Genomic DNA, 22,229 nt, shown 5'->3' with positions numbered 1-22,229 from the left:
AAAGGCGCAACTTCCCTGGGAGGAGCAACAGGAGCTTTTTTCAAAATATCAGAATATATGGCATTAGTATGACCAATGGCATTGCACTACATTTCGTTTCCTTTCGTTATTATATATTATTTTATTTAATTTAATGAAGTACCTAAATTCTGTATTTTTAATTGGGGTGTGTGTGCGAGTGCAAGTCCGAGACCGCGCATATATATTGAGTGGGGTTGTGAAGGTATGAAGAGCAGCATCAGGCACGAGATAATAATCAGACCAGCTAGTAAGGTCTAATTAGGGGCTCCACCCTCTTGTTAGATCATTCTTTCTTTTCCTTGTGCTTAGCTTGTTGCTCAAACTAAAGACAAACAAAGCATAATGGCCATCAGTCACAGTACTTTGGCTTTTACCTTCGGCATGCTTGGTAAGTACTCATCCATCAATTTACATCGCATTATTCATAACAATAATAGTAGGATCGGAGTTAATATCTATATATTTTTTTATGCACAGGTAATGTCATTTCATTCATGGTGTTCCTCGCTCCAATGTAAGTACTCTATTCTGTTGCTGGGAGGTAGGCTAGGCTATAGGCCCCACTTAAATTTATATATAACCTGGCCTTAATGATTGTATTAATTGGTGCAGCCCGACATTTTACCGGATATACAAGAAGAAGTCAACGGAGGGTTTTCAGTCACTGCCTTACCTAGTGGCATTGTTCAGTTCCATGCTCTGGCTGTACTACGCGATGGTCAAAAGAGACGCTCTCCTCCTCATAACCATTAACTCATTTGGATGTGTCGTAGAAATCATCTACATCACCTTGTTCCTCATCTATGCCACCAAGGATGCTAGGGTATGTATATATATGTAGTATACAATCAACATACATATACACAACTTGGTGCATGAAATAATAAAAATTAAACAAATTCATTAACTAACTGGCCGCGAGCGATATACATTATTGCATGCAGAGCTTAACTATTAAGCTGTTTTCGTCGATGAACGTGGGCGCCTTTGGTTTGATCCTCTTAGTCACACACTTCGCTGTGCATGGTCCTCTTCGAGTCCAAGTCTTGGGATGGATTTGTGTTTCTATCTCAGTCAGTGTCTTTGCGGCACCACTAAGCATTGTGGTACGTGGGTACTTTATTAGTTGCGATGCCCTCAACCTATATATTCAGTGTTTAACTAATAATTTCTTGCTGCAGGCACAAGTTATTCGGACCAAGAGTGTGGAGTTTATGCCTTTCAATTTGTCATTTACACTCACATTGAGTGCTGTAATGTGGTTTGGTTATGGTCTCTTTCTCAAGGACATATGCATTGCTGTAAGTACATACCGTTGAATGATAAAGCAGCATGCAGAATATTGAATAATGAATTATTAATTTTGTTGATGTGTTGTGAATGGCAGCTGCCAAATGTGCTGGGTTTTGGACTGGGGTTAGTCCAGATGGTGCTGTATGGTATTTACAGGAAAGGCAGCAACAAAACAAAGGAAGAGAAAGCACCGCAAGAGCCACTCAAGAGCATTGTGATAGCCACCTCTTTGGCTCTGGTGGAGGAGCAGCAGCAAGCAAAGGCGAAGATCAACGGAGAACAAGAAGATGGAAATCATGAGGAGAAAATCGCTGCACCTGCAACTCAACCTGAATGCGTGTGATTGATTCGCCATGCCATCACCCATGCATTCTTCTCATATATATTATTCCGTATGTGTACTTTGAATTTATTAGTCCATTTAAGTTGTAGGCCGCTACCTAGATGATAATGATATATGATTATTTATAACATGTACTAGCTAGCTAGTTAATTAGTAGTTACTGTACTACTGATTCTACCATTGTTATTCTGTATGTCTTTCCTTATCAATGGGATAAACTCATCTTCATGTTTACCTTCTCTAGCTATACATATTACATACTCACAATTATAATGCAGCTCTAATATATGTATCTGCGGATGGAAATGATCGTTTTTACCGGATTGAAATCGTATTTTTTGGTGTTTAAAATAGAATTTTACCGAGTTAATTAAAGTGGTATTTTTATCATTTGAAAGGATTGTTGAAAATCGTCATATTTATTTGATAAAATGATTTTTTTATCATTTAAAATGATTATTTTAATCGTCTTTTCTAATAACATTATAATTTTTGTTTCTTTAAAATAACAGTTGAAATTATCGTTTTTATCATATTAAAATAGTAATTTTTGATCGTTTAAAAAGACGTATGAAACTATTGTTTTGATCGTGTATCAAGCGTATTGGAGATGAAACCCACATTAATTTTGGAAACACAAATGGATGTGGAGCATGAGTATGGACATTCTAGCGCAGCAGGCTTCTCAGCACATCACTCAATGATTTTCTCTCTATTCCAGGTGCTTGGATGAAGAAAAGTTCAGAGAGTAGCTTTCCTTACAAGAAAAATATTGAGAACCTTTGGATTTACAGTGGAATTTTGAATTTAGCATCAGATATCAATTTTAATATATTTAACATGTTAAATTTATTATGTTAAATTTGTGTTTAATTTAATGTATTTAATTAAATTGTATAAGATGTTATTATGATTATATTAATTTTTTTTTAAATAATTTAAAATTTAACGGAAATAAACACAGAGCAGTTAGAGAAATAAAACAAAGACGAAGAACATTTTACTAAATAGAGGTAAGAAACGGGAGATTAGTCATTTTAAGACCGGAACGGATTAGAGTTTAATTTTTTATATTAGAGTTTAGTTTTTATTCGCAATAAGGACAGAGCGAATTTTATACGGATCATTTTAATGCAAAATGGAAGGACAAAAATTCATCCCACCCCGCCCCTACTCTACCACAGCAATCAAGTTCATCAAGGATGGTTGCCCAACATCTCACCCGTGCAGACCGCTCCTAGATGATATCACAACCTTAGTGAGGCGCATGCAGAAGGTGGATTGGTTACATACCTTACATAAAGCTAACTCTGTCGCTGATTGTTTTGCCAAGAAAGGCCAAGGTTTGCCAGCTGGTGTTCATCTCTTTGACAGGCCACTGCTGAATGTCAAGCAGGCTTTGCCGCTTTGCTTATGAACTCGCATGGGACGCTTAGAATGAGAGGAGCCGTTTAGTTTCTGTTTTTGCTTCTTTTCGGGGTTTTAAGTTTTAACCCCCTTATTCCACAAATAGAGTATTGAATTAGCATTATTTATCGGTTACGTGATATATATATGGTTAAACTCCGCGTATATTACATTTGCGGTACATAGCTTGTCCCAAGTCTGAGGAGGATTGTGTTAGGTCTTCGACAACTAATATAAAAACATAGTCAGATCTCCATAACATAAATCAAAGACATTATTGTGCTAAAGTTAGGTCGTTGCCCGAAAGCAACACGTTGTATGGCTCGAGTACGGTGTCAAATGAGCAAGAACCGCTGTATCGGTGCCTGAATGTAGTGTTAAATGAGCAAGCTAAGGGTTCCCGCATTTTCGTGAACGGACGAGGGTAAATAAGTTAGTTCACAAAATAAAAGGTAAAGGTTGGAGTGACAGAAGATTGAGATTTGGGACATGAAACATAGGCACTCTAACAGAAAAATCCATGGAGGTGGTGGACACCATGACAAGGAGGAAGATTAACATACATTATGTGCCTACAAGAAACAAAATAGGTTGGTGCGAAGGCTAGGGAGTTGGATACTTCTGATTTCAAACTTTGTTATACAGGAAAGGTGAAGAATAGGAATGAGGTTGGTATTATTGTGGATAAGCAGTGAAAGAAGGATGTAGTGGATGTCAAGAGGGTGGGAGATCGGATCATCTCTATCAAATTTGTAGTGGAAGGAAGTGCTTTTCATGTGATTAGCGCCTATGCACCGCAAGTGGGTTCGGACGAACAACACAAGATAAGGTTTTGGGAGGATTTAGAAAGACATACCTTTGGGAGATAAGATTTTCTTAGGAGGAGATTTAAATGGTCATATTGGAAGAGAAGTGACTGGGTATCTTATCCATGAAGGCATGGTTTCGGGGTGATCAATGCCGAGGGTAAAACTATTTTGGACTTTTCCTCAACCTTTGACTTTCTCATCGCAAATACATGTTTTAAAAAGAGAGATGAACATCTTATAACCTATAAGAGTGGCATGACAAGCTCTCAAAACGACTTTTCCTTGTTGAGGAGAGTCGACCGGAAATTTTGCATTAATTGTAAAATTATCCCAAGAGAGAGTTTGACAACACAACATAGGATGCTCATCATGGATTTTCGCATTGAGTAAAAATTGAGGAAAAGACATCATACGAAGAACCCAAGAACGAGGTGGTGGCGAATGAAAGGTGAGGAACAAAGAAGCTTCCTAAGACAGGTAGGAGAAGAGGCAAAGTGGGATGGGAATGGAAGCGCGGAAGAGATGTGGAGGGAGATGGCAGAAGTTATTAGAAGAACAACAAAAGAAAATTTTAGTGAATCTAAAGGAATAGGACCAAGAGACAAGGAGTCTTGGTGGTGGAATGCGAGTGTACAAGAAAAGATAAAGATAAAAAGAGTGTGCTTTAAAGAATGGTCTTTATGCCGCAATGCAGATAATTGGAAAAAAATAAGACGGCTAAGAAAGAGACAAAAATTGCTATAAGTGAAGAAAGAACAAGAGCATATGAGGGTCTCTACCAGTCTTTGGGTACGAAAGAAGGAGAAAAATGTATATATAGAATCGCAAAGAGTCGTGAAAGAAAAACGAGAGATTTGGATCAGGTTAAGTGCATAAAGGATAAGGATAGAGAGGTGCTGGCTCAAGAGAAGAAGATTAATGAAAGGTGGAAAAGCTACTTCTACGAGTTATTTAATGAAGGACATAAGATTCTTCTAAACCTTGGTCGGTTATGCACAAGGGAAGAAGATCAAAACTTTGACTACTATCGAAGGATTCGAGACTTCAGGGTAAAAGAGGCTCTAAAGCAGATGAAAAATGGCAGGGCAGTAGGACCTGATAATATTCTGATTGAGGTTTGAAAGGATCTTGGAGGAAAAGGCATCAATTGGTTAACTAAGCTTTTTAATGAGATTTTAAGGTCAAAGAAGATGTCTGATGAGTGGAGAAAGAGCACCTTGGTACCTATTTACAAGAATAAGGGGAATATACAAAGTTGCGAAAATTATAGAGGGATCAAGCTCATGAGCCATGAAGTTATGAAAAAGGGTGATAGAATGGAGGTTGAAAAAAGAGACACAAGTAACAGAAAATCAATTTGGATTTATGCCAGACAGATCCACCTCCGAAGCAATATACATGTTAAGAAGGATGATGGAGAGGTATCGTAGTAATAAAAGGGATCTACATATGGTGTTTATTGATTTGGAAAAAAGCGTACAATATGGTGGCAAGGGAGGTCTTATGGAAGATTTTAGAAAAGAAGAGAGAAATGATCACATATATTCGTGCAATTAAAGACATGTATGATGGGGTCATAACTAGTGTGAAGACTCAAGGTGATGTGACAGAGGAATTTCCTATTGGTATAGGATTACACCAGGGATCATCCTTAAATCCATACATTTTCACATTAGTCTTGGAAGTACTCATAGAGTACATCCAAGAGCCTGTGCCATGGTGCATGCTTTTTGCCGATGATATCGTCCTTAGGGAAAAGTCAAGGGAAGACCTAAATAAGAAGTTGGACTTATGGAGAGAAACTCTAAAAGTGTATGGTCTGCGCATAAGTCGTAGCAAGACGGAATATATGGAATGTAAGTTCGGTTTGAGAAGGGAAAACCCTAATATAGAGGTGAAGATTAGAGAAAACATCCTACGAACAGTTAAAAGTTTTAAGTATCTTGGGTGTATCATACAGAATAATGGAGAGATTGAACAGGATGTAAATCATAGGATTCAAGCAGGTTGGTCAAAATGGCGGAGTACATCTGGTTTTATTTGCGACAGAAAAGTGCATTTAAAACTTAAAGGTAAATTCTATCGCACTGCGATAAGACCGGCTATGCTTTATGGTACGGAGTATTGGGCGGTCAAAGGGAAGCACGAACATAAGTTGAGTGTGGCAGAGATGAAGATATTGATGAGATGCATGAGTGGTCATACCTGATTGGATAAAATAAGGAACGAAGATATAATGGAGAGAGTTAGAGTAATACCTATTGTGAAAAAGATGGTAGAATCGTGTGTCAGATGATTTGGACATTTGAGAAGAAGACCGACAGAACACCCAATCAGGAGGGTGGATAAGATGGAAGATGGATAAGGGGTGAAAGGTAGAAGAAGATCTAAGAAGACCATTCATAAGGTGGTCAAGCAAGACTTACATGTAAACAGTCTCTCTGTAGACATGATACATGACAGAATTCAATAACATCATTTGATTCATGTAGGCGACCCCACTTAATGGGACAAGGCTTTGTTGTTGTTGTAGTATACATATATTGGTTACTACGTGAAATAATTATTTGAAAAAGTTAGGGTATATATTAACATACCAAATTGTGAAATAGCTCGCGTAACAATTATTTATTTTTATGGAGGCTATCGAGTTGATTCCTCTAAATAAATATTTTCAAAGTTCTTTCTCTCTTTATTTAATTTTAAGTCAAATTTTCAAATTTCTTTCCATTAGAAAGATAATTTTTTGTTCATTATATGGAAAGAATGATTTACGACCTTTTTGACAAATACTATTTATACTAAGATTTGATTTAGTAATACTAATGAGTAATGACCTGTTTAGAAAATTTTAAAAGTAATTTTTTTTTTTACTTTTAACTTATAAAAAATAGTAGTATTAATGTTTGGTGCAATTTTTAAAATCAAATTGCAGTTTTTTAAGAAACTATTTAGGAGTTTATAGAGAAATTTAAAAAAATAATTTCTTTCATAATACTACTACTTTTATCACATTTCTATAAAATAAGCATTTTTAAAACTAAAAACTTAAATACAAAATAACTTATTTATAAGCTACTTTTAATATAGTCATTTATTATTTAAGCTATTTTTTTAAAATGAATTTAATTAAATTGTTTACCCAAACTATACCTAAACAAACTAAATTTTTGAGAGATTATTTCATGTTAGCTTTTATATCAAATGAGTCGATTTTGCTAGATAAATAAGGTGTAAATCAATAAAGCACGATTATTCAGAGTTTATTTGAATACTATTAAAAAAAAAATCTCTTTTCAATGAAAAAAATTTTTTTTTTAGTGTTTTATAAATTTTTAATAATAAAAATAAAAACACTAAAAAAAGACTACAATTTACATCTTTTATAAAAAATAAAAAAATATTTTTAACATAATTGTTATTACTTATATTAAATATTTAAATATGAAATTATTTTAATTTTTCTATAAAATTTAAAAAAAAAATCACTTAAAATAATATTCTTTTAAAAACTCACCCAATCAAGCCTCTACTTAACTCTCAGCAATTTCTAACAATCTGATATTATAAATCCTGAAATTACGATAGACATACTATAAAGATTCCATTCTATGTTTCTTCAATGTGAAAAGGAAGGGGGGGAAGGCTGGAAGAAGCATTTTTATCTGAGGATGATTTTGCTCCAACGATTCTGAGAATGACTCATAATAGCAGATAATGTACAAGTATCCACTATGCTTGAGTTCAGGGAGGTAAGCAAAAAAGAAACAAAAGGGATGGCAGTTGCGAAAAAGGTTCAGTTGAGAACATTTTGTAACAAGGTTCCTTTATGCTGCTGCAGCCATGGCAAGAAATGGCAGCTAGACTGACTGATTGTAAACTAATTAGAGCCCATCCTTCTACCGAAATGGCTACTCAGATTTGTTTAGATCAGCTCAAAGAAAGATGAGCTCCTCAAATGGATATCCACCTTCCATAGCCACAAACCCATCTTGTAAATGACGTTGGTGCTGGGATTTGCTCATAGGACACTACACATTAGTAGCATCAAAACTTCCTGGTTCCAAACTCTGTCTTCTTTTTTCTCTCCAGTTCTCTCCCCACATTTTTGCTTCAGCCACAGCACGTTCTCTGTCAAGATCTCTGTTCAACATCCTTGCAGTTTCTCTGGGAGACTCATCTTTCTCAGATCCTTCCAAGTCCCATCTGTGTCCAGATCCTCCAGCTTCATCATTTTTCAATAATCTTGCACCTTTATCATCTCTGTTCCTTTTGTCATCACCAGAGCCCCTATAACCATGCCCAGTATTGTTGGGGTCATATGCCTGGTTGGCCAAATAGGAGAGGGCAGTCACCACATCCCCAATCAGAGGACGCGTGGCAGCGGATTCTTGGATGCACATGGATGCCACAGCTAGAGCCTGGTAAAGGCCCCGCATAGGAAACCTCCCCTGCAGCCTTGGATCAGCCAGCTTTGAAAACTTCCTGCGGTCATTGAACAGTGGACGTGCCTGCTCAAACATACAAAATCACCATTACCTCTCAGAGTATATCCTTTGCAAACTAAAAATTAGGAGTCAAGAGAAGAATTAAGGACAACCCATGTGACAAGGTTTTGTTCTCCATGTGGTTGGGTGCTGTCAATTGCTTTCCGGCCTGTAATCAGCTCTAAGAACACCACTCCAAAACTGTATACGTCGGACTTGACAGTCAGTTGTCCAGTCATAGCATACTCAGGAGCACAGTAACCATAAGTTCCCATCACACGTGTAGAAACGTGTGACTTGTCACCCACAGGACCTAGCTTTGCAAGACCGAAGTCAGAAAGCTTGGGGTGGTATCCTTCGTCGAGTAATATATTAGATGACTTGAAGTCTCTATAAATAACTGGAGGATTTGCCTTGTCATGCAGGTATTCCAGTCCTTTTGCAGCCCCTGCAGCTATTTTCATCCTAGTGTTCCAATCCAATGGTTCTTTATCAGGGGGAAGATCTGCATGAAAGTCAATCACGAGAACTAAACATTAACTGTTATTATGTCAATTGCATTAAGCTTAAGAAGGAAGTAATTTTGCTGCATTAAACATGGCGTTTGTTCTCACTCTTCTCAAAATTCAAACACACTCCTCAGTAATCAGAATTCAGAAGACAGAAAAATATGCAACCAGGTAGAAAAGAATGAACTCTACCACCAGCCAAACCTATCAAGTTACTTATTATATGGAAGCCTTCTTGAAAAGTTGGAACATTGGAAGGATTTTCAATTAATGAGCTTAATCTCATTTTTCAATATGAAAACACCTTATCTCATGGTTTTGAATGTCCACAGATTTCTGAGCCATGCATTGGGCATTCTGGCTTGAACCTGAAAGCCAGCCTGATCATCCTACCTCAACGTGATATACCGGTTGAACAATAGAGAACAAGAGAACAACAAAATAGGAAATATATAAAACTGGCTAGTTCAAAAAAGCAATATATTTTAACTTCATTTTGTAGCTAATCACCACATTGAAAAGAGCACATTAAAATGAGAAACCACAACAAATCATCCCAATCACAGATGATAATGATTTTATCGAGGAAGCTGAATCCTTATGGAATCCAGTTTGTTGAAATCCCAAGCAGCAACTAGAAACACTGTTAACAGATATAACCATATTCATGAGAGGGAAAAAAGAACAAAAAGTTCAAAAGCATGTAATATAATGAGTGTTGGTGTTCTCATACCAGCACAACAAACATTGGTTGTCAGTTGTCACTGTAATAAGGTCAAAACTGAAGGCCACTGAAGAGTTAAAATCAACAGAAGCGAATTTTGTTTTATAACCTTTAAGCAGAGAGTAAGAAAAGAATGGCAACATGCAAAATAGAGAACAAAAGTAGGCCTGCAAGAACTTAGCCAACTCTGCAAGAAGAGCTATTCTACATGAGACAGCTATTTCCTTTTAACCATTGAATTATGTTCCTCTGCATCTACCACAAAAATGCTAAACAAGCATACATAATGAGTTCTAATAGTCCTTCCTTGCATGCAATCTGCGTAAGGCTTAAGGCTACAAAAGTACCATTGAGACTGCATTTTGTTTAAAACACGTTGACCAGTGTTCTGGTGTTAAGGAATTAGGAAATGTAAAATGGAGAATAATAATTTCGGACTTCCACATATATGAGAAAGATTAACCTATAAGAAAGAAATTCAAAGTTGAGAATAAGGAGAGAGTAACCATAGTATCCTACCATGAAGGTGGTCTTCCAATGATCCCAATGGCATAAATTCATAAACAAGGAGGCGCTGTTCACCATCCGCACAGTATCCGATGAGATTCACAAGGTTAGGGTGATGTAGAAGACTAAGCATTAGAACTTCGACAAGGAATTCCCGATTACCCTGAAGACCATTTCTGTCTAACTGTTTAACAGCAACAATCTGTTAATGTAAACAAACGTTAGGACTCAACAATCACTAATGGGGGCCTCAAGTGCTTTTATTCTAAAACCATTTTGTGCTGTAGAAGTTACAGGAAAACGCATGCAAAGCAGGTTGGTGAAACTAAAAATTGCAAATTGTGTGTGCACAGTGTTTCTTTATTATCTTCTCAGGCATCTAGCACAGTCAAATCCTAAAATATGCCACACACACACACAGGTTTTTGCAGCTCACTGAAATAACTAGATCAGATTTAAACACACACAAATCATTTGGATGCTAGTTTGGAATTAAATTCATCAAAAGAATCATAACAACCATAGCCTCTGTTTTTCCCCCACCTCTTTCCCTTCCTATTTCAAATATATCAAGTTATCATAAAGAAAACAACAAGCAAGACATGTCTCACTACATGGATGAAGCATCATCGGTTTCTATTGCACTGTTGGTCATAAAAGATTCAACAGTGCTGTCATTGGTTGTTAATTACCTAACACAACCTTTGTCCTACTTCAAAGATTTGCTTTTATCTTGGTTCACAACTTTACAATCCTTTTACCATGTGATACTAGGAATGGCTTATGTAAGAAATCAGAGAATAACGAGTCTGAGATAGCACGTGTGTCTTTCAGGGCCCAAAAGATCCATTGGAACAGAACATTATTTTGTTTAGCCCTTGCTTCTTTTGGGGTGAAAATATAACTGGATGTCATCCATAATCATGAGTGAATCAATAGAGAGATTGTACCTGACCAGTGCTCTCCAGCTTCCCTTTGTACACCCTTCCAAAACCACCTTCCCCTATGAAGGACTCCGGCCTGAAGTTCTTAGTTGCGGCTGCAAGCTCACGGAAGGTAAAAGTTTGAGCAGCAATTTGGACACCAGGCCCATCCTTGGGAGCAGGCAGCTCCCTTTTGGAACCCCCGTTACTTCTGGACCTCAACTTGTCTGCTCCTGCAACACACACCCCAACAGAAAGAACAGCAGATCCATAAGTATTGGCAAATTCCCCCAAGACAAAAAACAGTAACAGACCTTGAATTCACCGATCACCAGTACCCAATAGAATACAGTACAATACAGATGTACTGTGTCATTCAAATAGGATGTGGCAAGATGAAGCTTCTGCAATTCAGTTCACCTAATACTGATAGTAAGTCGTACTTAATTAAGGCATATGGCAGATACATATTGAAATCGGAAATAAGGAAATGCCAATCCCAAATGAAATCGGGATAGTGGGGGCATTGCGATGCAATCAGTATGATAGGGGAGATCCAATTTGTTGGCGAGAAGAGGAGAGCAAAGGGAGAAGCCTTGTTTGTTGTTTGACGGAGAAATCAAAGAGATTGAGAATCAGATAGATACTAACCAGAGGGCAATCGGGAGATGTGAGAAGGTAGAGCTGGATTGGATGGGTGAGGGTGCTGCTGCTGCTGCTGATGCTGCTTGCGAATATGATCGTGATCGTGATCGTGCTTGCCATGGGGATTCAGCTTCTGATCCTCCCTCGAATCGAAACAAGAGAAGCAACCCATGATGCTCTCCTTGCTCTGTCACTGTCCCCCAAACGGAAATAATCAATCAAATTCAATTCGAGCCTTCTACTTGATTTGACGAGTGACGGATGGATGGATGGATGGATGGATTGAGGATTCTCTTCTGGAAAAGAAGAGGGCAGCTAGCAAGGAGAGTAGAGGAGAGCTGCTTATATTTACAGCAATCCCAAAGGGAAAGGGGAAAAAGGGAAAGGGGTCAAAGTCGCAGTCAACCACACGCTCATCCAAACAGATTCCAACTCTCTCCTCTACAGCACTTAACACACAAAACACACCCCAGCCCGATCATATATTCATACCCCAAAAGACAAACGCAACACAACGAATCCAACTCCACCAAACGCCACTAACTATGAAATCAAATCAAAGACAAAGGGCTTCAATTCATTGTTGCGTGCTGCCAAGTGCCGACGGAGACCTTCAATTCAGTTCACGTTCACCGTTAAAAAAACACATATACCGTTACTTTTCTCTTGGGAATTGGGATGGGATCCCAATCACCTGCCCTCGCTGTTTATACTTTATACCCCCTCTCGGGTTCTCGCCTTTTCAGGTCTTCCGCCCCATTCATAACATCAACGCTTTTAGAATTTGTTTCGAAAACATTTAACTATGACAAAAGAATTATATTTTTTCTTTTAAAAAAAATTATTTTTTTTAGAAAAAAAATTATTTTTTTCTAAAATTCAATTTCATAATTTAAAAAGACTATAATATATTAATAGAATAAATTTTAAATTTAAAAAATATTTAAGTGGATTTAAAAATGAGACTCTTTTTAATATGGTTTATAAATTAGAAAAAAATAGGAATTAAAATTTTTAAAAAAAATCCAAATTATTTATTTTTAATTATTTTAAAATAAAAAATCAATTCATGAATAAATTTTAATTTTTAGCATTCTAATCAAATTTTTTGTCATTTTTGAATAAAAATATGAGAATAATGAATATATTCACTATTCATTCTATTAAATATTGTGAACTAAAGATAATATTATCTATTATCTTTTGGCTGTTTTCTTTGCACATAAAAAAAATATGGATGTTACACAATAAAATGGATGTATATAAAATATTTATACTGTTATGATGTTATTGTCAAATGCAACCTGCGAATTAATTTTAATATTTTGAAATTACACATTTAAATTTTTTTGCCAACCAAGTTTAACAAAGTTGGCCCAAACTCAATAAAAGTCATTTTTTTTGCCTACGGTATCTCCCAACTCGACAGGTCAAGGACTAATCTGCGTTCTTCCTTCTTTTTCGCAGTCCTCCTTCTTCGTCTTCGCGTTCTTCCTTCTTCTTCTTCGTCTTCCTCCTCCTTCTTCTTCGCATTTCTTCTTCTTCTTCGCGTATTTTCTCTCAATCGTCATTCTTTTATTGCTACTGCTGTTGCTGAATTTTTTCTTTTCCTCCTTTTAATTGAGGTTCATTTGGATCCAAAAATGAATTCGATGTATTTTTGTTGATAATTGAGTCTTTTTGACTCGTTTAAAATTGAACTAATTTCGGTTCATTTGTGAATTAATTGAGGTTCACTTGATGCTGCTGATAAGTATTGACCAAATTTTTTATTCCTTAAGTAATTTCGGTTCATTTCTTAGTTTAATCGAGATTCATTTGGATCTAGAAATAAATTGTATGTGTTTTATTGATAATTGAGTCTTTTTGACTGCTTGTTCAAAACTGAACTAATTTCAGTTCATTTGTGTGTTAATTGAGGTTCACCTGATGTTGCTGATAAATATTAACCAAATTTTTTATTCCTTAAGTAATTTCGGTTCATTTCTTAGTTTAATTGAGGTTCATTTGAATTCAGAAATGAATTGGATGTGCTTTTGTTGATGATTGAGTCTTTTTAATTGCTTGTTCAAAACTAAACTAATTTCGATTCATTTGTGAATTAATTGAGCTTCACTTGATACTGCTGTTTTGATCAAGTTTTAAGTATTGACCAAGTTTTTTATTCCTTAAATAATTTTGGTTCATTTCTTAGTTTATTTGAGATTCATTTGGATCCAAAAATGAATTAGATGTGTTTTTGTTGATGATTGAGTCTTTTTTACTGTTTGTTCAGAACTGAACTAATTGAATGGAATGAAGTGGAATCTAATGCAATTGAATAAAGTGATAATGAATAATTTCATTCTTCTTTGCTAAAAAAATTGGTCAAAACTTATCATCAGCATCAAGTGAACCTCAATTAGCATACAAATGAACAAAATTAGTTCAGATTTGAACAAACAGTAAAAAAAACTCAATCATAACAAAAACACGTCAAATTCATTTTTGGATCTAAATGAACCTCAATTAAACTAAGAAGTGAACCAAAATTACTTAAGAAATAAAAAATTATAGCCAATAAATTACATTCCAAATCCACTAAACATGAATAAACTTAATTAATATAAATTTTAAATTTTAAAATTAATTTTTTTTATTTATTATTTACGTTGTTCAAAAAAAACTGAAAAAGCATTATTCTCCTGTACTTCAGAGGTAGAAAAGGTACGAGTGACGGTAAACTTTTTCCTAGGTACGTTTCTTTCTGCGTATTGCTTATGTATACAAGAACTGTGTAGCAGCAAAACGAAGATCCATTAATCATTCATCCATTAATACAAAAGATAAAGAGTAGGTCGTTTCCTTCCCTTACTGCATTCATTCAACAGTGTGTGATATATCTTAAACCTCAGAAGGCTCTAAGGAAGACGATAAGTCTGTCCCATAATTCCAAAGGCCCCATTCAACAGTGTGCGATACATCTTAAACCTCAGAAGGCTCTAAGGAAGACGATAAGTCTGTCCCATAATTCCAAAGGCCCCTTAGCTCACCTCTTACATATCCCAATACAATGGTCACACCTGTTGATCAATTAGGCAATAGCTCAGAGTTGAGACACAATACTTATACTTGAAAGATAACAAACGCTTCACATCTATTTTTAGCCAAAGCTAGTTTACCTAATGTACAGGGAACGAGGTAGAGAAGTGCTGGCTGTCCATGTCCGTTCATCAGATAAAGCCCCAAATATGTGAATATGAGGCCTGAAACACGAAAACTCTCCTCTGTCAAGAACTAAAATAACAGTCGCACAAAATCTGCATTGTGAGTATAAATAACTAATACGATTATAGTTTTAAATAGTGCCTAGAAATATTTGACATCGAATGTACATGATAACTAACAACAATTCAATTTGGGCCAAAGTTTCAGCAAATGGGTGAAAATTAAAGAGTTATGACTTATCAATACAAACATGGTGTAATTTAACTTACCCACGCCATAGCCAATTATCAACCAAAGAAAATATCCACTTAATGCTCCCTTCTTCTTATCTTTGTCAAATCTAAGACACCCAAAATACAGAAGAAATGTGTTAAAACAAACCGTCTATCATCTTGTTAGAAAGAAAAGTGTAGTCTGCCAACAAATCATTGAGTTTCCGGATAAAACAATCAAGTCAAATGTAATAAGGATCAGGAAAACTATATAGTGATGTAATCCTAAAATCATTACAAATATGCATTGTTATTTTCTTTCATTTTTTGGGTAGGAAAACAAGCATCTTTATGTTCAAAACTATGCCTATGCTATACATTTTCAATTTGGATAATCTTGCATTTATAGAAGCTGATTACAGCAGTACCTATGGGCAAAGGAAGCAAGCAAACCAGGAAAGAGAATATCTCCAAATCCAATCATGTCATAACCACCCCAGGGATCAACAAGACGAGGAAATCTCAAAAGCATTGGAATCGCTTCCCCACCAGCCCCGTCACCTCGAGCAACCTACAAAAGAAAGTCCATAAGTATCACAAAACTACAAGACACCTTAATCGTTTTTCTTTCTTTTTTAATAAAAAAGAAAAATCATGGCAGAGAAAAAACTGCTCTTAGACAATCCAACCAAGTGAATTGTGATTGTGTGATTCCAAAATCTAATACATACCGTTATCATAACACTCTCATGGAATATCAATGGAGATATGAACACCCAAAAGACGTCATAGACAAACGCACAACATAAGAGTACAGTTGCAACCTATTGTACATTAGATCCAAAAGAGAATTTACTATTAGAATTGTCATACAGATACAGAACAAAGTGAATAATGGAATAATTACTGACTTATTTTAGACAAGAAATCCATTCAGATACCTTAATATTAGGTAGTCTAGCCAACTGCAAGACTGTTATCATCAAGCAGATGCCCTACATAATAAAACAATGTTTCAAGCTACAAGACATAGTGAAATATCAATCAAACAACTTATCATCGGTTAATGGTAACAAACATAACTGAGAAAACAGCATGCCCTGCAATGCTTCAGAAAACCCACACTATGGAACCAAGATTCCAAATTTGGCATTTGGCTGATAAGTAAAACTGTATAAACATGCATGACTTAATAATTTGAAAATAATAAACTTGAGAGATATTAAAAAGGATAACTACCAAACAGGAAAATTTGGTAAAATATTACAAGCTTAGGACCAGCTAAATGCTCAACTAGTCAACAATGTTGAGAGTTTTTAGATATTAAAATTATAAAAAAAAATAAAGAAAATAACACTGATGTATATTCAACTAACAGTGTAATTCTGAAAGTGTTGGTTAATGATATGTTATAGAACCTATATGACCAATTGGTCTAGAGCTCATCCTAATTATCCCATATCTTATCGAAAGATGAACTTTCAGCACAATTTACACGAGGTAGGATAAACTTTGGCATTCTTCATGGTTTTAGCACAAAGGGCTCCTGCATGAGATGGTGTTGAACATAAAAAGCATTCATATCTTTTAACCTAACAACTTAAACTTTAGGGAGAAATGGTTTAGGACAAGGAATAAAAGTTTAATGGTAACCAGCAACAACTACAGGATTAAAAAAAAATTGAACCAATAATTCAAAAAAAAAATTACTAGCCATTTAAAAGAATTCAGAAACTGCAATGATAATAGAAAGACCCATTTTGCAGGTACTAGTAGCTAGAACTTACAAGAATATCTTGGCCAATCCATGAATATGATTGCTGTCGAGTAGCAGCCCAGAAAATCGCAAATGCCACAGAAAATAATAACACTACAAGTGAGAAAATAGAGACCTCCCCAAACAGAGGTAAATTCACTGTCTTCTGACCGCAACTTTGACATTTTCTGCTCACAGTTTGAGAGAGAGAGAGAGAGAGAGAGAGAGAGAGAGAAATTAACAGAACACACATCAAACAGAAAGAAAATTTATTTTCCTTTCTAACTGGAAAAGGAGGGAAAAATACATTGATTGTACCTTAAAGAGAGGCTTACAATACAACTGTGCATCCCCTGAAAAATAAACCAAACTTTAATTAATGCACAGAGGAAATTCAAACCTTTTGAATGTTTACGTTGTTGAAAACAGTGGTCCTGATACTTGTGCTACTAAAGAACTTCTCTCGGACATTTTCCTCTGGAATTCCTTTCTAAGTATACCTTGTGTATGAATCCAAAAAAGATACATAGTATAATTCGAGTAGCATATGTGAAACTGTCAATATTTTAGTTTATATATGGATAACAAATTTAATCTTTGTGACATCAACAAGGACAGGGAACCAGTACTCACTTCATGCACAACACAGACTATGATCTTTTGTCAGTTAGCTACATTACCTCAATGCCACCAATACAGAAAAATACAATCAGCACCCAGATAAACCAAGATGACATGAAGAAGAATAACAGCACAAGAAAAGTTGATGCTGTTATGACAAAAATGATAGCACCCTTTGTATCGATGTTCACAATTTCCTTATCAGAATCAGCTTTTGCTGTTTCACCATTTGAAGATTCCTAGCAAAATAAAAGAAAATTATATCTGCAAGTAAATAAATTTGAAGAGGTGTTACAAATAAACTGAAATAAATGCATCAATGAGCATAATGAAATAAATTCACCAATGAGCATAATGAAAGGAAGAAACCATGTTCCTATGTTCCACTGTGATAAGTACTGGAGTGACCAATCACTATAGCAATGGAAGTCAACAAAATATAGGGAGATGTAGACCAGTAAACGTGCTAAGATCCGTCAGTGATTATACGTATAATATCTCAGAATTGTTTGAATAGTAGGTACTTTCCCTCAATGAAAGCATGTTCTCAGGCTCACATAATGAGAAATGCTTGCTTAAGACATCAGAAAACACATTTATGTACACAGGATACTTTAAGGCAGAAGGTTACAAGGAAAAACCTTGGGACACAATTCATTATAGCGTTCATCAGACTGATTAGGAGCAGTTAGGTCTGACCAAAGTGAACCACATACAATTGTGCCAACAGACATCAACCACAAAAATGTGACTGAGAAGTCTACAAGTGGGCGAGGGGGAGCATATAACAGAATTTCCACTGCAATAAACAACTTAGAATTAAACATCTGTAGTGTAAGCCATGTAGAAAATAAACAAGACATCTAAGATAGACCTATGTAGATTCATCAATTTACGGCTGTGTATTACCATCAAAACAACACATGGTGGTCCTACACTCCTACAATTGTGTCATGTCACTATATATACTTGTTTTGAACACCACTAATCCTATTAATTATGAATATCTATGGTCTAGTAAATTTAGATCATAATCAGGCTACTATCCATGTAAATAAGGGAAACTAGGTCTTTTAACATCAGCTTCAAAGACATAATGTCACTTTTCTAACTGCATAAAGAACATAATAGTAAACCAGAAAATGTCCTAGGCTTTGTATTAAACAACTATCATGAACCTAACCACCATTTTCAACGTGACTTAGCCTACTTTCTCTCATGGCTTGTGCAAGTGTTTCAGTCACATCCATATGAAATTTCAACCTGGAAAACCATCTTAGAAGTATATTTCAATGTTCAACACAAAAATCTTGCTCAAATACAAATATATAATGAATAGAAAGTTTTAAATTCTAACAATTGAAGGCCTGACCTCGGCTTCCAGAAGTCAAGGATTTGTTGAGAGCTTCTCCCGCTGACTTTGTTATCATGACAACTGGGATTGAGATGCTTACCTCGGTGCTATTGGAGCAGACCATCTCAAAGAGATCTAACAGATGTGAAAAAACAGAGAATAAGCCAATAATTGGTGTAAATGAGTGGAGAAGCCACAAGCCTAAAGATATGTATGACAATCAGACAATGTGATCTGGGAAACCCTGTATGAACAAAACAAAAGCAAGAAAATGAACCTTCGGCATCATTTATCACCAACATGGCAGTAGCACCTCCCGACTGCACAAATGCAGCTTTAGTGGTGAAGTCACAACCACCACGCACACAGAGAGCAACCGAACCAGATAACTACAAAATGAAAATGCGCCACTCAGCAGTCGGTACACTTGTGACAAAAACATCAAGAGGTAAAACCAGGACACTTGTAATTATATCAAATCATTTTCTTAACTCAACTTATATAAAGTTATAATATAATATAATATCATTGTGTTTCCAAGTGTAACTATTAACTGGGTAATTGATTAGTAAGCAGAAAACCAGAAATCTGATGAAGGCAAGCTAGGGAGAAACAGAAAAGGAGTAGAAGGGAAGAAACCTTGGAAGTGGAAGCAGAACAGCAGTCGATAGGATAAGGGAGAATGGCGGGGGCTGGATCACTATTTTCAGCGCTCTCAGGCAGCGAAGAGCCAAATCTAGCTGTAACTCCATTGTAGACCCGACCTTCCTCGCCATCAACCCAGTTCTTCACCTTCACCTGCAGGGATTGAGAAGAGAAGGGTAAAAGATTAGTTCTCGTGTTTGGGAGGCAGATCCAATTGAAAGAGGGAAGAATGAGAAAGGATTGATTGGTGATTACCAGCTGGAAGGGATTATCGCAGGATTGAGACTTGGGAGCCCTGACGTCATCACGTTTAACATCGTCGGCAGCCGCTGCCACGGCAATCACAAACACAAACACAAACAAGACGGCCTGAGCAGGATGACACCTCCCCCGCCACATCCTCACACACACACGGAGAAATAGAAAGTCTTCCTGAGCTTGTGGTTTTTGTGTTTCTTTTCTCACACGCAAAGGAAATCGGGAAATTCGTCACCGCACCGGAACAATTAACATTTACCACACACAGTTAAAGAGTGAAGGAAGAGACGGTGATGTTTACTGTGTAGATTCTTTTAGATTTGAGGCTTGAGCTCTTTCACTTCCTCTGCTCTTTCTCAACTCCCGACCAAACCACCCAACAACTCCAAATTTTCAACTCCCTTATATATCTATATTTATCTATCCATCTAGGCAAATTCTCTGAGTCTATAAATTTAGTGTGGAAATTATCAAACTTATTGTTTGTGGTAAATTTTAAATATTTAAAAATTATTTATTTTTATATTTTTAAATTAAATATTAATTTTTATTTTTTTTTAATAAATTAAGTAATTATATATAGACACTATAATATACCCTATTTATATATTATTTATACTATATAAAAGTTGATACTAAAATTGTATTATATTAAATTATTAAAAAATTATAGGTAGACAATAAAAATATTAAACAATATAAATAATAGATATATCAGATGTTCAATTTATTAAGTGTGCATATGGTTATTATAATTTTAGATTTAGATGAGTATTTTGGAGTGTATTATATTTTACTTAAATTAAGCCAAGTTAACCCATTCTAGGTCCAAACCTAAACCACCATCACCTAGGCCCAACACACCACCAGCAGGTACTCTCCACCAAAGGTCCAAGATGAAGTCCATTAAAAGTTCCACACAGCCACCACCTACACCAAAGGAGAAGGATGCATCCAGTCAGGACTGTCTCCTTCAGTCACATAATTCAACTTTATGTATCTCCAATAAAGTTGAGGCTCATGGCAAAACTTCCACCAAGAACTCAGGAAAAACTTTAGATGTTTTTGAAAATTTCAGTTGTGTGATGTTATTAATGTATTGCTAAATTGAGTAAATCCAATATTTGTGACACTTTTTTTGGTCTGAAACTTACCTAACAGGGTTTATGCTTCATGTTTCTTAGATAGCAACAGAGTTGCTCTAGGTTTCTGGATGTCAAAGGTATCCATCTTTTGTTGTTGTTTCCCTTTAACTAGATAATATTTTACTCAGGGTTCATGTAATGGAATTGATGGTGACTGAAATTTCTACATTTTATTGTTATCTTTCTATGCTTATTAATGAATTTGACATAGTTGTGTTCTGCCAGATGTGCTTGTGGTTCTATTTAATGTCAGTTCATATACATAAAGTTGATTAACACAATTCTTCATTATCAATTCCAGACTAACAGATACATTTTCCTTTCCAATTTCTTATCAAATTACAAGGACAGCAGTTCACTCACATAATTAGTCACCAACACCCTAAACCAAACTCATTAACACACACTCTGTCCATTTACAGATTCATTCAAACACATCACAATACAACTCAATTTACAAAACTCATTCACTCAAACACATCCAAAAAGAACCCTATATTCTCCACTAATTTCATCAAGCATACTTCAGTGGCATCACACAAGGTAGCCCCTACCTCTGATTCAACCAAATCTGCGACTAGAAGAAAAATAAACCAACCCATCCAACCGTGCCCAACACTGCAGCAACCTTGAACTTCCACTCAATGTCCTTCACTTTTGCTTTCAGGGCCGCAACTTTCCTCTTCATCCTTGCAATCTGCGGATCTTCAGCCTCTGTTTCTGGGTCTGTCCATCGGAAGAACTCACACTCTTCTTTAGTCTACAACATCCCACCAAAGTCAGTACCCAGAACAAACAAAACATTGTCATCAATCACGAACAAAAATTTAAAAAACGAATCTCATAGTAGACACAGCCCCAAAGTCGTCGCCCAAGATTGTTCTTCGTTTCCGAAATTCTTGGCACGGGTCTCTCACCATGTCCACAGAGAAGCCCCCTCTTCTGCGCAGACGACCGACTCCGAGACGACTGTAAGCTCTCGGCAGCCATGGCTTCACCTAGCTTCAAGAATCCTCGAAGCTGCTGCTCTATTACATTGGTTGGGGGTGAGATTTTGATTTAATCTCAACCCTCTCCAACCAGTTATGAAAATAAATAAATAAATAAATAAAAATTATTCATTAAAAGTTCAACTATCGGTAACAACTAAAAGGGCAAAAATGTTTATAGAGGGGAGGATGATTTTAAAGCGTTTCTCAGCGTTGAAGATGATTTTAATAACAAAAAAAGGTTCGAGATGAATTTGATTTTCACCCCATATCTTAAGAACGAAATAAGTACTTAATCCTAATTTATATTACTCATTAAAGATTTGAACTTGAGCACCGCTCTCAATAAAGCAGATGATATCCCGAATTTTAAA

The 22,229-nt window shown here is 35.9% G+C and overlaps 3 protein-coding genes across 3 annotated transcripts; 1 reads left to right on the top strand and 2 right to left on the bottom strand.

Moving 5' to 3' along the window:
- Positions 1 to 248: 248 nt before the first annotated feature.
- Positions 249 to 1,882, top strand: SAG29 (senescence-associated gene 29). Its single transcript, XM_016341380.3, has 6 exons — positions 249 to 409; positions 499 to 535; positions 634 to 844; positions 966 to 1,127; positions 1,203 to 1,322; positions 1,409 to 1,882. The coding sequence occupies exons 1-6, from the start codon at positions 364 to 366 to the stop codon at positions 1,655 to 1,657; spliced, it is 825 nt and encodes a 274-aa protein (XP_016196866.1). The 5' UTR covers positions 249 to 363; the 3' UTR covers positions 1,658 to 1,882.
- Positions 1,883 to 7,420: 5,538 nt separating this feature from the next.
- PBS1 (Protein kinase superfamily protein) lies at positions 7,421 to 12,475 on the bottom strand. The gene is made up of 5 exons (XM_016339345.3): positions 11,675 to 12,475; positions 11,051 to 11,256; positions 10,113 to 10,302; positions 8,474 to 8,865; positions 7,421 to 8,384 (listed from the first exon to the last, which is right to left on the bottom strand). Exons 1-5 carry the CDS (start codon positions 11,838 to 11,840, stop codon positions 7,905 to 7,907), a joined length of 1,434 nt encoding a protein of 477 aa, XP_016194831.1. The 5' UTR covers positions 11,841 to 12,475; the 3' UTR covers positions 7,421 to 7,904.
- Positions 12,476 to 14,255: 1,780 nt separating this feature from the next.
- On the bottom strand, positions 14,256 to 20,147 carry LOC107635775 (signal peptide peptidase-like 3). The gene is made up of 14 exons (XM_088483890.1): positions 19,719 to 20,147; positions 19,458 to 19,616; positions 19,096 to 19,207; positions 18,837 to 18,953; positions 18,106 to 18,263; positions 17,524 to 17,703; positions 17,162 to 17,196; positions 16,875 to 17,031; positions 16,029 to 16,082; positions 15,819 to 15,911; positions 15,516 to 15,658; positions 15,145 to 15,215; positions 14,830 to 14,913; positions 14,256 to 14,730 (listed from the first exon to the last, which is right to left on the bottom strand). Exons 1-14 carry the CDS (start codon positions 19,860 to 19,862, stop codon positions 14,633 to 14,635), a joined length of 1,605 nt encoding a protein of 534 aa, XP_088340016.1. The 5' UTR covers positions 19,863 to 20,147; the 3' UTR covers positions 14,256 to 14,632.
- Between the last annotated feature and the right edge of the window lie 2,082 nt (positions 20,148 to 22,229).

The sequence above is a fragment of the Arachis ipaensis genome, chromosome B4, assembly GCF_059453495.1.
Source record: "Arachis ipaensis isolate K30076 ecotype BB chromosome B4, ASM5945349v1, whole genome shotgun sequence".
Lineage (NCBI taxonomy): Eukaryota > Viridiplantae > Streptophyta > Magnoliopsida > Fabales > Fabaceae > Arachis > Arachis ipaensis.
The sequence above is the reverse complement of the archived record's forward strand: the minus strand, read 5'-3'. Positions and strand labels throughout refer to the sequence as shown.

Coding starts and splice junctions, on each gene's coding strand:
- SAG29 (XM_016341380.3), top strand. CDS start 364: ATGGCCATCAGTCACAGTACTTTGGCTTTTACCTTCGGCATGCTTG. Junction 410..498: donor TTTTACCTTCGGCATGCTTG/GTAAGTACTCAT, acceptor TTTTATGCACAG/GTAATGTCATTTCATTCATG. Junction 845..965: donor ATGCCACCAAGGATGCTAGG/GTATGTATATAT, acceptor TATTGCATGCAG/AGCTTAACTATTAAGCTGTT.
- PBS1 (XM_016339345.3), bottom strand. CDS start 11,840: ATGGGTTGCTTCTCTTGTTTCGATTCGAGGGAGGATCAGAAGCTGAAT. Junction 10,303..11,050: donor AGCTGGAGAGCACTGGTCAG/GTACAATCTCTC, acceptor TTACATTAACAG/ATTGTTGCTGTTAAACAGTT. Junction 8,385..8,473: donor AACAAAACCTTGTCACATGG/GTTGTCCTTAAT, acceptor ATGTTTGAGCAG/GCACGTCCACTGTTCAATGA.
- LOC107635775 (XM_088483890.1), bottom strand. CDS start 19,862: ATGTGGCGGGGGAGGTGTCATCCTGCTCAGGCCGTCTTGTTTGTGTTT. Junction 18,954..19,095: donor GGTGATAAATGATGCCGAAG/GTTCATTTTCTT, acceptor CACATCTGTTAG/ATCTCTTTGAGATGGTCTGC. Junction 15,912..16,028: donor CTAGACTACCTAATATTAAG/GTATCTGAATGG, acceptor AATGTACAATAG/GTTGCAACTGTACTCTTATG.